Here is a 16,097-nt window from a genome sequence, read left to right as displayed (position 1 = left end):
TGTGAGTTGCCATATGGTGCTTGGAATTGAAGCTGGGTCCCCTGGAAGAGCAGCCAGTGGTCTTTATTGATGAGCCATCTCTCTAGCCCCTTTATTAAATATTTTAAAAATTAGATTCTAGTGTTTATTATTTGGTATACACTCAATAATGTGTATCATCACTGGTGTGATTAGGGGTTGTATTAAATTACATAAATATGTATACATTATTTTCTGTTCTTTTTACATCTTATTAGTGCAGTATGCTATCAGATTTTTGTTTGATGTAGAAAAATGTCTATGTAAATGTATTGTTTTAGAAAAATTTTCCCTTTTAAGTTTTCAAGCTCCATAGTCTTCCCTTCCCTTTCTCTTTTCCCCATAGCATTATTTTTCTCTCAAAGAGCATCAAGAATGTGGATATGAAGTAACTTCATATCCTTGCCATTTTGACTTAGTTGCTCATTCCTCGTCTTATAATAATTTTAAAGGTCACAGTGATTCTTTTACTTGAGGACAGCAGCATCTTCATGCAGCTAAGGTTTATGTCTTATAATGTAAAGCTGATGCTGTCCCTTCTTGTGACTTAGAAAATTGGGTGCTAAGGGCTCTCTTAGTGATAAACAACATGCAAAACTTTGAAGAGAAGTTTGACATCAAGTACATTCATTGCTTTTATTGGGTTACTAATTTTAATGATGTTAGAGGTAATATTAAACATACTAAAAATAATCATTTATCATTCACAGGATCAAGAAAATAAGTTTCACATGGAGAGGAACCATTTAAAACATACCTATGAGAAAAAGGTAATATGTTTGATTGGAAATTACAACATTTAAAATAACAACTTAAGCATTTAAGGGGAACTGATTTATTAAAGTAATGTATTTATTCCATCCTATAAAGAATTATTTGTTTATAATATAATTTCATCTAACCAATATAATCAAAGTTTTGACGTTTATGAACAGTGTCTTTGGCTCAGTTGCTCTTCACACCAGCATCAAGGCTCTGTTTGGTGTTCTGTTGGTGAGTGCAGAGTGTGGCTGACTGGACTGCCCTCACAAACGCCTTCATGTGTTAGTCTACAAGTTTGAAGCAACTGGGATTTACATTGCATTCTTGTGTATCATCCATGTAATAAAAACTTTGAATATGTAATCAAAAAACCCTAAATCAGTGAAAGCATTGACTACTTAAACTTAACAGTTTCTTAGTAGTTATAATCATGCGTATTTTCATCAATGTATTTTAACATTCCTATTATCAGCAATAACTAAAAGGTTATTAATACTTTAGATAGCAGTATACAGATTTGTGACTGTTTTCAATTATGAAATGTTTTACTATAAGACATGGAAAGTAAAAGTAGTTGAAGTAACAAAGGTTTTATTGATAGTTTTGTTATTTTAATATTTGCCAAATGAATCCACTTATAAAATATGCATATAATAGAAAATGAGGTTAACATTCCATTAAAATATATATAAACTAAAGCTAACCCTGGTATGTATGGTGTCATTCTCAATCCATTTTGTAACAGATCTTTTGTGTCCAACTAGTTTCTCAGTAGATATCCTTTCAATGCTTACATTAGACAAGTCATCCTATTAGCTAATATGATGAGGCTGGGAATAGTTAGGCACTCTGTCCTCCAGGAGCTTAACACAGCCAAGAGATGCATAGGATAGAGTGTGTTCACCATTTGCAAAAAAAAAAAAAAAAAAAAAAGGATTTCTTCTTATGTATATTGATCAATGTTTGTGTGCTTTTTAATTTTTATTACGAATAATTCTAATTATTTTCTTCTTCATTCTAATTCAATGCAAGATGTTTAATATATTTTATATCTAAAAATGGTATCTGGATAGGAAGAGGAAATAGTTTTTATTGAAGTATTTCAGTTTCTATTACTGAAAAATGTAGTTCCCTAAATACTTTGCTTACCAAAAAACAAACAAACCTAGAAGTCTTGTCTAGTGTGTAAGGCACTGGGTTAGGTTAGTCTTGGTGTACTGTTCATCCACTGTGCCCTGGGAAGGCCTCTGGCTTATCTTCCATTGTGGAACACCTTTCTGGCCCAATGTTCTGTTGCTGTTTGTGCCAACGTTCCTCTGATCTGCTGGCCGGTAGAACAGGATGGACTGGTGTCTAGGAGTAAGGCACACCTGAGAAGTGTGCCATGGAGAGACAGACCCAGATAGCCTTTTCTTCTACTATTTTCTTGAGTTTTTAGCCACCGAGTAAACTAAGGTTCTCCTATCAACCTTTCTTCCTGGACTAGACTAAAGGAAAGAAATATGAAAATTGGTTTTGTAACTGGAGCTTAGGGTAAAAGCCCACATTGCAGCATTCGCAGAATAAAGGCTTTGCTACCTCCTAACACACTGCAAAGTCCAGTAGTAGTGAAAACCAAAGGAGACTTTATCGGTGGAACAGGAAAAGTGGCTCAGTGAACCCAGCCCATGTTCTGGGCAGAAACATGAGCTTTAGGCTTAGACAGAGAAAGCATTCTGTGGAGGAGGGAGGCAGCAAATGATACACATAGTTAAGTAGTTCCAATCACCCTGTGGTCAATATCTCAGCTCTAGTTCTGCAGGATGATCTGAAGAAGTCTTTATTGCTTGAGGGGACAAGCTGACTCCTTGGAGAAGCTTGTTTGTGCTCCAAGGCTCTGTCCTGCTAGGTTCTGCGGTTCTTGGAGTCCAAGTTTCAGAACAATAACTGGAAACTGTTTAGCTTTTTTGTGGGGTCTGGAGCAAGGACAATATAAAACTGACAGTAAGATCCCTCAGTTACTCTTGTTGTGGTGGTTTTGGTTTGAAAGTCACTGAGATACATTAGGTGACACTAGCTGCTAGATAGATTTGTCTTGGATGAGGAACCATGATAACTGAGTGACCTGAAAGAAAGGAGGCAGATGCAAAACAGAGATGGAGAGGCCACACTTTCATCTTGATTTTTGTTCCCTTCTGAGGTCAAGAGGGAGTTAATGCATTGTTTTAGGAAAAGCAATGCCCAAGTGTCTGTAATAATTCCATCTTTATCATTAACCTGCTGGCAATTCCTGTTGTAGTTCACCTCTAAAAGGAGACTGAAACCTCTTTATTAGGCATGGTGACTGCAGCTATTCCCTTTCCAAGAGCTATCAATTGACCTCACTTTAAATATAATAACCAGAATCCATTTTGTGGTTCTCACTATAAACATGACTTGTTTAAAATAATCTCTAGGAGAAAAATAACTGCATTTGTTCATATTGCAATCGTTACTGACATTGTTTATATTGAAAGAAAAGGTTGCTCAGTGTGTCACTTTTTGTTTTACAATTAATTCCATAGTCTCCCCCTTGTAAATTGACATCTGTTCTTCTTTCTTTATTAAACCTGCTGGGATCGCAAGCCTTGAAGATTTGATGTCTTGTACCCCCCGAGGGAATATTCTTCTGACAGCTCAAAGAGCTGACATAAATCTCACGGAGGCCTGGACTGTGTAACCGGATAGCTGAATGGGATGTATAGGGCTTTTGTTTGGAGAGTGTTACAGGTGTGCACATTCAATAACTTTCCGTATAAAATGTGGTTCTGAATATCTGTTCAGAAGGAGGAAATGCCATCTGAATGACATTATTTCCTCATGCCAGTGCGAAAGCAGCAGGATGGGAGCATGCCATCCCACTAGTCTTTGAGGTGGAAGAAACAGCGTCAGATGCTGTCCCTAATTTAAGCACACACATATTATCTCATGGTCTTTATTGATCTCTGGTGGCTGTTGCCTGGTCTTCAGATCTTTGAACATCAAACAAATAATAGGCCATAAAACTAAACGTCATTGTTTGATGAAGTGTCCTAATCTGTTAAATCAGGAAATGGCTAGAGTAAATGATTTTACTAGTAAGGAAACACCTGCCTCCTACAAATAACCTAGTGCTTGTTTTCCAAACAGGCACTGAGAGTAAAGAGTGATAGTGCTGTTTACCCACAGAAGAGCACAGGCAGAAGCTACATGCTCAGGCTAAAATGTGCTAGATTTGACTTACCTCCCTAAAAGTCTTCTGTGTAAGTTCCAAACACTAAAGTACAGGTTTCCAGTGCTTAGCATTCTTGTGTACTTTGTATAATTATATTTAAATAATTTTTAAATGTTCACAGCAGCCATATGTATGTATGTATGTATGTATGTATGTATGTATATGTGCCTTCCCCAAAGTTAAAAAAGAGCAAGGAAATTGTGCTGTACAATACTTAATAAAGTCATGCAATGAGGTCACCAATATTTTAAATACTGGGCTATGGAGATTAGAGGCAGTGTTGTCCTGCTGGTTGGTTTTGGGACCAACCCTGGCCCTATGCTCTTTGCTATGCCAAATTCAAATGTTTGGGATTTTTCCCTCATTTCTTGATTCTTTACATTTGGGGGATAAAAGAGTATATTTGTCATGTGTTCAACAAATGTGCTTATGGCTACTGAAATCAACTATTACAGTGAATTCTCACATTTGGTAGTAAATGAAGTGCCTTATTATTAACTACATATTGAGGAAAGATTAGAAGTAAAACATTTAAATCTTACTCACATTACCTTTGGGCAACATAGCATTACTCTGTGATAAAAATAAATAAATAAATAGAATATAAGTGGAAAAAATAAAATGTAGATTACCTTTATGTTGTTTTATAGTTTTATGTAAAAATCATCTATATAATATTCCCAACACAAATATTAAGCTATAGTCATCCATCAAAATCAGTATACATTGATTACTTGCAGGTATTTAATTGTATATTATCTGCAAATACCTGAAATATAGATCAAAATAAAGCTACAATTTAAAAAAATCTCAAGCATGCAACACTCACATATTCTGTGAAGAGAAAACAAATCCAGAATGTCCTTTAATGGCTGCTTTGGTGTGGGTCAGGACGCTGTCACAGATAGTGGCCCGAGTGAGAACCACTTAAGAACATGTGCATCAATGCATGGATTCTTGCCAAGAGGGGAGTCCTTCTGCCCCACCCAGCTAGCTCCCTCTCCCTTCAAAAATGGGGCTGGCGGTCTTAGATCTACTTTATCCAGCTGCATGTGTCACACACTAGCCAGCATTTAGAAGCAGAAGCTAAATTTGAAACTGGTTAAGACTGTATAGCAAGCGATACAGAGCTCTTAGAAGAGCTGAGGTTGCTTGGCAATTCAGGGTCTGCTCTATGTAAAGGCAAGCAGCCTGTGTGCTGTACACGTTGGACTGTTGTTCATAATTACCTGTAGTAACCAAAAGTACTTTAGTGTTCAATCTGAAATAGTATCTATAATTTTTATCATTGAGAATTTCTTATGTTCTCGTATTCATAAGAGCCTTGCCTGAAGTAATTTACTTTTATCAGAATACTTTGGTATGGTTATTGTTGATCCCCATTTGTAGAAGGACTGAGGCATAGTGTGCTAAATAACTTGAGAAGTAGAAATATGACCATTTAAACTCATCCTGTAATTCTTGCTAGAGTTTCCCAAAAATATGCGTAATGTGTAAAGTTTGTTTATATTCTAACTTAACATGCTCACTATATGCCAAGCATTGTAATATATATCCAAGAACCTATAAGAAGTGAGACAACATTTGAAGTCTGAGCCTGGCAAATTGTGAACATACTTTCCTTTTTTCCTATGTAAATTTTTCCTTGTTGAAGGAAGCGGCGGGGCTGTGTCCCACCACCCGGCTAGCTTTACCCAAAATAATTACATGGAAACTGTATTCTTTTAAATACTGCCTGGCCCATTATCTGTAGCCTCTTATTGGTTAATTCTCACATCTTTCTTTAACCCATATTTAGTAATCCGTGTAGCACCACGAGGTGTGGCTTACCAGGAGAGATCTTAACCTGCGTCCATCTCGGAGAGGAGAATCATGACGACTCATTATGGCGACTGCCTGAAGCGTCTCCCCTCTCTTTCCCAGAATTCTGTTCTGTCTACTCCACCTACCTAATTTTCTGTCTCTTAAAGGGCCAATGAAAGTAACATAGACAGATAACTCTCCTCCATCATTTCCTATGTAAATAAATTCAGTGGTAAAGATTTTTAAGGTGAAGTGATTCTTCTGATCATAAGAAAAATAGTATTTATGAGATATTTTAAGTTGATCATTACAGTACCAGGAAGGGGTGCTGTGTCTGCTAGTTCTGGTCACTCACTGCCTCAGCATGCATCAAACCCTCCACTTCTCAGGTCTTGACTAATGGTTGCCATCACAGAAACTAGTAGAGGCTTTTTTTGGTGTTATCATGAAAAAATGCCTCTCTGGCCTCACTGCTATTATTTACAAGAATATAGTTGATTTTACTAATTTATTTTCCTCACACATAAGAAAAAATTCAAGGTGAATATAAAAAGAAAGTCCAGAAAATACGGTAATTGAGTTAAATAGGTCCTCAACCAAACTGATTAAAAATACCTAACTACTTTTGGTTAATTCCATTGCAATGTGTGACATAGATTTAAAGTGTGTGGGGGTGGTAGTTGGGAGTGGCGATGATGGTGTGTCAGTGTGTGTGCTGTGCTTCTTGTCTTTCCATTCATCTCATCCCCGTCAGATTCATGTTCCGCCCTACAGTGGTGTTAGAAGGTCTGTAAGCGATGCTTTCCAACACTGAGTTGAGTCCCACCTACTCCCAAGTTGCTGCATGCAGTAAAGAGGCAGTCATGATGGAGATTTTGTTCCAAACTTGGTCAATGTGTGCACAAGTCATGCTCAACAATGGAAGATTTCATAATAGTCCTTCTATATTTGGTTAATGCAGACATATCATTTATTCTAGTCTTTTAAATCCTATGAAATTCTTTCCTTTGTCAAAACTATGATACTTAAAAAATATCAAAGTGGTTGGTGCATTTTTGAAGTTGATGTATGCCAATTCATTTTAAGTGAATACAATTAATAGCTTTTAATTGAAAACTTATATTGGGAGTAGAACATTCAAGTTATTCGATGGTTAAGCAGGTTTCTGCCATGAAAGACCTAAGTCTGAATTTATATCCCGACGGACTTGAGATTGTTGTTTCTTTTTGTCTCTCAGTACCCTTGTCCTCCAGTGAGTTTCACGGATTCTCTTGGCAGGTCCATGAATTGCAGAGTGAACTTGATAAAGAGAAAGAAGATGCTCGGAGGAAGATCAATAAATTTGAGGAAGCTTTGAAGTGAGTTAAAAAAAAGTTACAAAATATTTAATGTTTTGAAAACTGCTCTTATTTGGGGCTGGAGAGATGGCTCAGTGTTTGTAAGGACCACTTCTCTTTCCCAGGACCTGGGTTCTGTCCTCAGCACCCACTCAGTGGCCGACAACTTTCTAACTTCAGTGCCAGAGCAGACCAAGCCCCACTGTGGGCCCTGGATGCATGGCTTTCCTGCGGTCCTGGCAGGCACATTGACTGCACACAGAAAATAAAAAACACTAAAGCACAGACAAGTCGCTCATACTACACTGAGAGCCGAATTAGCTAGGCTGTGAGTGTCGAGTTCACAATAGCCTTGTAGGGCACTGCTTTGCGTTGCTTTCCCTTCATGGCTCTCTGTTTCCAGACTTAGTCTACTAGTTGTTTTTTTTTTTTTTTTTTTAACAGAAAAACCAGTTCAGCTGTTTTTCTATGATAGGAATGAGAGAAAAAACTTAGTGGTTTCAGATGCCCTCTTCCTCTTAAGTGGAAACACATTTTCACAAAATGAGATTTAGGTCTTAGGAGCTTTAGAAATCACTGTGCAGATTTTGTTGGGTAATAAGGTGTTTTAGTTGTTATGTTCACAAATGGATTACTACCTAAGCATTGTTTAGGAAGGACTTTATCTACTTACCTGATGCATGAAAGTACCCGGCATTAGAACTTGCCTTTCCCATCCACTTACATAGGTTGAGTGGACTATTTGACTGCTTTTTATTGTGAAAGTTTTAGCTGAAAAATACTGATCTTCTTAATAAATACTCAGTTCTTACCATATGTCAGGTAATGTAAGAAAGCACATTCCCAGAGGACCATGTAACCATTTGGTTATTTAAGAAATTTGGCAGTGGCAGTACAGAGCAGAAGGAATTTTACTGGAGGAAGATCAGCGTGGCACCTGATCCAAGGGATTCCAGGGGCAGGGCCGTTCCCCTGAGGTCAGTGTGCCTAGCTAATTTGTTTTCTTCCCTGAACCTCTAAACCGCAGGCATTTACAGAACTGCACCAAAGGACACCTCCCATCAAGCATGCCTTGTTATCACATTCTCCCTGGGAAGACGGCAGCCCAGCTCTTCCCCCTTGCTTTGTTTATCAGTAAAATGCACTGGCTTACTTTCTAAACAACATCGTAGAATAATCCATGTACTATGACATCACAAGAAGCAATGTTTTATCTACACAAGGGCTTACTGCTTATTTGTTCACATCAGCCATGAGCCAGATACCATGAAGGGGATCAGAAGGCAAGCAGTTATACTCGTGAAGCATTATTGTCATCTTGATTCATTACAAGACTAACACTCATCAAGGGCTTGAAAGGACCATACCAAAATAACAAATTTTATTTGGAGTTTTTGTTTTTTGTTTTTGTTTTGTTTTGTTTTAAAGAAAACTATTTTGGAGTTTAAGTAAAATTCCCTGGTAGATTCATGCCTTCCACCCCTAGGTAGTCAGTGCCTTCATTTTGAGCACTTGACTGATGGTCTTAAGAGTTTAGTACCCAGCACAACAGCAATAACCAAAATGGAAAATAACAGAGGAAGTCATCGTGAATTTGGAACTCCAAAGTAAATAGCAGAAGCTGGCTATTTTCCAAATGGAGACTATTCCAAGGAGTGACTGTTAACTCCTGTTGATCTAAGAATTGTACTGTTTTATTGGCCTATGTATGATTTCATTTTGCAGCCCTAATATGTAAAAACTTGCCTTGACTTCTTAAAAGCTGTTTTTCCCTTGATTAAATATGCCCAAAGGTAAAAATAATCTGGTGTTTAGACCATGTTGTTAATGTACTCATGTAGGTTCTTCCTTTAGCTTATTTAAAAAGGACTCTTAAACGGATAGTTAAGGATGGCAGACAAGGCAGAAGTATGTAAGTTCATATTTGAGCATCTAGTGAGTTTAGCATAAGTCAAAGAATTTAAAAACGTAAGGGATAACCAGAAAGGTGAATTGCTAATAGCAGGCCTGTCAGACAGGGGGAGCTCTTTACCTGATTTCACAGAGTGTGGGCACATGGGAGCTCTCCTGGGTTTTGGTCTTGTCCTGTCTGGAGATCCTGCCCTCCGTGGCCAGTCTCATTTCCTTTCCATCTCTGATCTTACTCAGAATGCTTGTCTCCCCTTGCTGTCTCGCCTTTTCAGGCACACTTCTCCTGTGTCTTCACCCCCATCCTAGGTCTTCTGATTCTCTCATAGAATTCCATCCCAGAATTTTGTAACCATGTACATGTAATTCTGTTAATTGGATGCTATATAATGAATGCGACGTTAGGGGAAATTGTGTGACTTTATTGTGACATGGTTGTGCCAGAGATGTGAAGGGCTGGGTAGTATATGAGATGGTGCTGATCCTCTCTTTAAACAGTTGAAATGCCAATTTAGTCTTTGGTTTCAATTTCAAATTGGTATTTCAAAGCTATTATTATTTAAGGGGACACTTTGGATCACATATTAGTCACTTAGGAAAGACCAATTGGTTCCTGGCTCTAGAGGTTCCTCCTATCGTGTCAGGGAAGGTGTGGAAGAGCAGAGCAGGTCGCTTGATGGCAGGAGGAAGCAGAAACAAGTGCGCCTGTGCTCTGCTGGCTCTCCTTTCCCACTTGGATTCTACAGGAGTCTCCAGCCTTTGGGCTGGTGCTGCTAGTGTTCAGGGTGTGTCTGCCTTGTTTTGTCAGTCTTCTGGAGATGCTCTTCCAGATATGCCTTCTACTCCTCTCACCAGTCAGTCTTCTGAGTGATTCTCCATGCAGTAATGTTGATCATGAAGACTAGCCGTCAGAGACTGCATTCAGTCTTTCGCTTGGAATGCTAACTCTAGAGAGCTCACTTGTCACCACTGTTAGGATCTGAAAGTATCTTAATGTTGCTGACTGCTACCATTCTGTATTTTTGTTCTCTATGTGGTTTGATCATTTTGCTTTCCTGTTTTATTTTTATTATAGAAAGTAGTTTTACTTCTTGATGTATATAATAACTGTAACTATAAATGTCATGAATTGTATGTGTTTTTTATTTTTCAGTGATATGGGATAACCAGTAGACTATACATCTAGAAAGTGGTTGGATGCCACAGAACAATATAGTGTTCCTGTTTGAAGGATTGATACTGCAATACAATTGCTCCTTTTATTCTTCGGGCAGTTAAAAATCTGTCATCATAGAAAGGACTGGGCTTGAGTCCCAGACCAAACATAACTAGATAAATACATACATAAATAAAAATCTCTCAGCAGATGTATGTAGATAGTAGGTTTACTTTATTCCCTTTTCAAATTGCTGTATTCATCAAATTTGATGCTAAGTTGTGGGAACTAAAATGTAATAAGGCATGAAGTAGTGTAGAAATTGTCTGAAGTATTCAGGGAGGTCTTTAAAACATTTTTGATTAACAACTTTTTCAAACTCCTTTCTTGCAACAAAATTCAAAAGGTGACACAAAACAAGTTTATACTATCTTAATTCTTTGCATTTTGAAAAGCACACATGAAATATAATTTATACCAAAACTGCATTGACAATTTGTGTGATTTTCTAATAATATCAGTAATATAAAGTAGTAATTTATTAATCTCACAAGTCTAGATGTGGAACAAAGAAGCCTGGTATAAAATAGTTCCTTCTACAGGGTCTTATTTTTACATAACTTTAAAAAAAGATAAAAATCATGGCCTGAGGAAAAGAAGGATCATAATGTGGTCAGCATAAAATTGTATACATGCATGAGCATTTCTGTTGGGCAAAGTCCTCCATCAGGCAAGACATGCAGGAGAGCAGTCTTGCACCCAGACCTTGGATCTGGCAGAACTTAACTGTTCACTGGTGTTTGCAGAGTGTCCCCTGAAGTGAGTGGAAAGCCCAGAGGGTTAAGGAAGGCCTTTCTTCTCTGCTGTTCAACCAGCAGTCTTGGACCTCTGACACTGAGAACACACCTCCCACAATCAGCCCTGCATCTGCATATTAACAAAGGGTTGATTATGAGGGAACAAGTGCTGCAGGAAAAGAACAATGTGAGGCATTTTAGTGGCTCATTTCACTACATTTACATACTCATAAACAATTCACATATATGAAAGTATTCTTTTAAAGTAAGGCTTCTGCATTTATAGCTTTCTTGAAAATGCCTATTTATATTTTCCTATGTTAGCTGCCTTTTGAGGTAAAATTTGAGTTAGTGTGAGAATGTCTAAATGGGCTTTTAAGCAATTCAGTTCAGAATGTTCTTGAGTTATGTTTCTATTTGAACTGGTTTGAAGCCTACTGTCAATGCTAGTAGTATTCAGCAATTTCCCCATCTCATTGAAAGCCTTTCTGTGAAGTTGTATGTTTATGAAGAACTTAGCTGACCGTCTTTTTTGCCTACTTTTCCTAGTTTTGTTTAAAGTTAGAAAATAGGGTTTGTATGTTACTTTTCCAACAAACTGGCATATAGATTTAAAAAAAATAACACAGCCTTCTCTTTACATGTGTAGTACTTACAATCTCCGACTGAGAAGAAACACAGATTAGTTACCCCAGACATTATTTTAAAAATAAGTTGTATTTGGTTGAAAAAGCTTTTTCTATTAATCTGTTTTAAATCTCCTTGTTTAAAGCTGCTTGTTTGCTGTTTTGAATCAACATTTATGGTATTAATAGGCAACAGGGATTAATTTTCAAATAAGAATGGCTTAAAAATATTAAAACTGCAAAGTTATAATGACAGTGTTTCTGTCCTTGTATTTACTAGGAACTAATCTTAGTAGAACACTAAATAATTATGTGTCTATTCAAAATGGGGCTTTATTTCAATAGACTTTTTATTTTATTTTTAATTTTTTTCCTTTTTGGAGATGAGGGTGTTTCAGACAGGGTTTCTCTGTGTAGCCTTGGCTATCTTGGAACTAGCTCCATAGACCAGGCTGGCCTCAAACTCCCATAGATCCACCTGCTTCTGCCTCCTGGAATTAAAGATGTGTGCCACTACTGCCCGGCTGTCAGTAGGCTTTTTAAATGAAGCACTGCCTACAGAAAAAAAAAAAAAAAAAGGATGCAGTTACATTAGGCACAGACAGCCTTCAAGTTCACCCAGGAGCTTGAATGGGTGATGGAAAGGGGGAGCAGTTAAAGCAGTGTAGTGTTAGAATATTGAAGTATAGTAATATAATAGTGTAATTCTATTCTAGTTTTAAATATTGCCAGCATGGTGAACCATGACGTGATGCGGCTGATGAATGGTGACAAGGAATTGTTAATCACTGTGCTTTAGGTGTATATGAAAACATGTTTATAAGTTCACCTTGTATCTTAATTTCTTTCCCAGTTGCTTAAGAAAATACCCTAGTGGGTCCTGTCCCCTAAGCATGAGCTGGGACTTTGGGACCTATTCCCTATGGTGGGATGCTTTGCCCAACCTTGATGCAAGGGGGAGGAACTTGGTCCTGTCTCAACTTGATATGCCATGTTTTGTTGGCTACCGTGGGAGCTTATCCCCTCTGAATGGAGACGAAAGAGGAGTGAAAGGGGGAGTAGGGATGGGAGAAGAAGAGGGAGGGGAAGCGGGTCAGCATATAAAATAAATAAATAGATAGATAGATAGATAGATAAATAATAAATAAATATTTTTAAAAAGGAAAAAAATAAAAAATACCCATTTGAAAGCAACTTACCAGAGAAACTTAAGAGTTTTTTTGGTTCACAATTCCAGGCTTCAGTCCATCACCGCAGAGGAGTTGATGCAGCCCCAACTTGAAGTAGCTGATCATATTACATCTATAGTCAAGAGCAGAGAGCAAGAACTTGAGGTGTGCTTGCTGCTCAGCTTCCTCTCTACTTTTCATTTAGTGAAATGGCGCCACTCACAGGGTGGGCCTTCCTACCCGTTAACCACTCACAGGGTGGGCCTTCCTACCCAGTTAACCCAGTTAAGAAAATCCCCCATAATCATGTAGAGAGGCCCATCACAAAATTTATAAAACATTTTATTCTCATTTGAAAACAAACTTGTACTTCCTAAATTTTTTTCTTGGAGAAATAGGACAAGTACTGTCCTACCACAGTGTTAAAAGTGGTCTATAATTTATAATTGACAAAGATGACATGCTGATTTTAACTGATTGAAACATCTAAAAACTAATTGAAAGTATTAATGGAAACAATACATATTTTTCTAGTACTATATTTCTTGTATATTTCTGTATTTAGAGTATGCATGTGTGTGCATGTTTGTATGTGCATGCACGCACTAGCACATGTGCTTATGTGGAGGATCATGTCAAGAGTCTGCCTTGATCACCATCTAGTCATTGAGGCAGGGCCCGCAGAGTGCCCTTAAGGCTATTCTGGATGATGAGATTGTTCTGGGGATTCCTAATCTCTGTCTTCTGAGGTTGGAAGTACAGCTGGGCTGCCACATCTAGCTGGCATTTATGTGGATGCTGATGGTACAGACTGGAGTCTCACACTTGTATGGCAAGTGCCTTACCCACTGAGAATCTCCCAGCCATTTTCTGTTGTATTCTACTAAAATTAGTAACTGATATAATCCTTAAGGTATTGTCATTATTTTCATACCTAGCCATAATGTGATTTCTTAACAGCTGAGTTGGAGAGTAAGAAGAAGATATAAGACAGGTCTGAAATCATCTGGGATCCACTTAACTACAGTGAGATTTATATCAAGTTTATATCATGCATGAATTATTTTATTGTTGAGTTTTTTATCACTGCCATTCAAGTTCTAGGCTAATCTAAAATGAAATGTTTTGATGCCATTCTAACAAGAGGTTATGTTTAAGCAGACTGTCCTGGGTGCTAAAGGAGACCCTGGTTATTGGCACTAAAAGCCATTAGTGCATTTATTACTAGGAAAATTAAATGATATGACTGCTTTAAGTAGCCTAGCTCCTGTTGTACTGTTTTAGTTACCTGGAGCCTATGGTAACCCTGGATCCCCTTCAGAGTGAAAATCTGTACCTTCTACACTAGGTTTTTTTTTTTTTTTTGGTTTTTCGAGACAGGGTTTCTCTGCAGCTACACTAGTTTTTACTTTGGTTTTTTTTTCTTAGATATTTACAACTGTGCCTCTGCATTTTGAATTTTAGAATCAAGTTTTTCAAAAATTCTGAAGGGTTTTCGTTGTATTTATAATACTTTTCCTTTAGTTTGAATATAAATAAATATTTCTATATCTTCTGAGTGAGTATATTTCTCCATTAAATTGTCTATCTTAATATCTTTTATAAAACATTTATAATTTTTTTGTATTTTAAGTACCTAATAGGTCACATTATTATATTTCATTTTTTAAAAACAATTGTAGTTTTTTTAAAAAAAAAATTCATGTGTCAATCTGAACAGAAAAGCAGTTAAAATAATGAAATGATGTATTTCGGAATTTTGCTTAATTTTATTTTCAAAGTTTAAAAATTTTTAAAATAGTTTTCATTGGACTTGGTTTGTGTACAATACTAACTACATAGTCAGCAAACAATTACCATTTTCTCTTCCTATTTCAATATTTATGTGTATCTCTCTGAGCTCTTAGTTTTCTGCTTTGCTATAATGTCCAATAAATTGTTTCCTGTCGTCACATGTGTGGTCATCCCTGCTCATAGGCAATTCTTGCATCAAGACTCTCTATTTGGCTAACGGTTGTTTTTGCTTGGCACAGGCACATTGTACCTGAGAAGAAGATGCTCATTCCTAATTTGTTAAGAAGTTGTTTTGTTTGTTCCATTCTTATCGTTTTTCTTTTGTGTCATACTGAAAATGATATCCAGGGCCGCATGTGTGCTTTACCAACATTTACCCCTGTCCCTTCGAGAGATTTTTTATATTTTTAAAATTCATGAATGTTACAGCTTCTCAGAAGCATTCTGCTCATTGAATAACCACATTTTAAACATCGTAATATAACATAATTTAATTTATAAAATGGATGCTATAAAATGCATATATATGATTTCAAATGTTAAATTTTACATTTCTTAGATAAATCCTAAGTCGCATTGAATGTTTTTAAGAAATTTTGCTGGATCTGGTTTGCTAACATTTACCCAGGGTTCTGTGGTGGCGGCAGGTTGGCCTGTGCAGAGCTTCGCGTCTTCCCACTAAAGCACCTTCTTTTCCGCTGTGGGCCAGACGCACCTTTTGGTCCACTTCACCCCTGTATTCCAGTCTCTCTTGCATAGCTCTTTTTATGAGGAGACTATATTTTAGCGTTTTCAATTTAGTCTTTGGTGATCTTACTACCCATTTACATGCATTGTCTTATGGTGATATTTTATTTGTGTTTTAGTAAAGCCTGAAGATCAGAGTGCAAAGCAGCTGCACTAGTCAGCCATAGAGGCCGGGCAGTGGTGGTGCACACCTTTAATTCTAGCACTAAAAGGAATATAAGACAGGAAGAGACAGATTTTTCTTGTGTGTCTCTTAGATGTTCTCTTTCTCAGGTTCTGCAGAAGCTTCCAGACTTCAGTTTTTTGCTTTTCTTCTTCTTCAATACTTCATCTTGAATAAGGCAGACCTCAGCTGACTTTGATATTCTATTTGTTTAACACACACTTAGAGCACACAGTTTATGCACCTTCCTGTGTTCTGTGCTACACATTCTGAGTGTACATTGTCTTCCCTGAGATTCACATGGGATCTGCTCGATGTCCTTCTGTTAAAATCAACAACAGGATAAAAGCATCTATCATTTGCCAGGAGGTTCTAGATTTCTAGGAATATTGTCTGCAGATCCTGTTTTACGAATACTGAAGCTTTTAATAACCTGCCGCCTGAGTCTTTGATTTTTCTGAATGAATGTGAACTTGTAGTTCTCAAGTGTTTCTTCAGTGCACATTCTTCCCTGATTTCGTATTCATCTTTATTCGCTGAGCTGTGAAGTTTGCAGCTCTCCCTGTGCAGTACCCCAGCTTCACG

At 37.3% G+C, this 16,097-nt stretch overlaps 1 protein-coding gene across 11 annotated transcripts in view; it reads left to right on the top strand.

Moving 5' to 3' along the window:
* Cep112 (centrosomal protein 112) overlaps positions 1–16,097 on the top strand; it is a 387,843-nt gene that overhangs the window by 107,006 nt on the left and 264,740 nt on the right. For all 11 annotated transcript variants that reach the window (XM_038328187.1, XM_038328186.1, XM_038328182.1 and 8 more), the window contains 2 exons: positions 729–788; positions 7,094–7,173. In XM_038328187.1, the coding sequence (XP_038184115.1) occupies positions 729–788; positions 7,094–7,173 (140 nt within the window). The remainder of the gene's footprint in view (positions 1–728; positions 789–7,093; positions 7,174–16,097) is intronic.

Source organism: Arvicola amphibius, chromosome 4, assembly GCF_903992535.2.
Source record: "Arvicola amphibius chromosome 4, mArvAmp1.2, whole genome shotgun sequence".
In the NCBI taxonomy this organism is placed as follows: Eukaryota; Metazoa; Chordata; class Mammalia; order Rodentia; family Cricetidae; genus Arvicola; species Arvicola amphibius.
The sequence above is the reverse complement of the archived record's forward strand: the minus strand, read 5'-3'. Positions and strand labels throughout refer to the sequence as shown.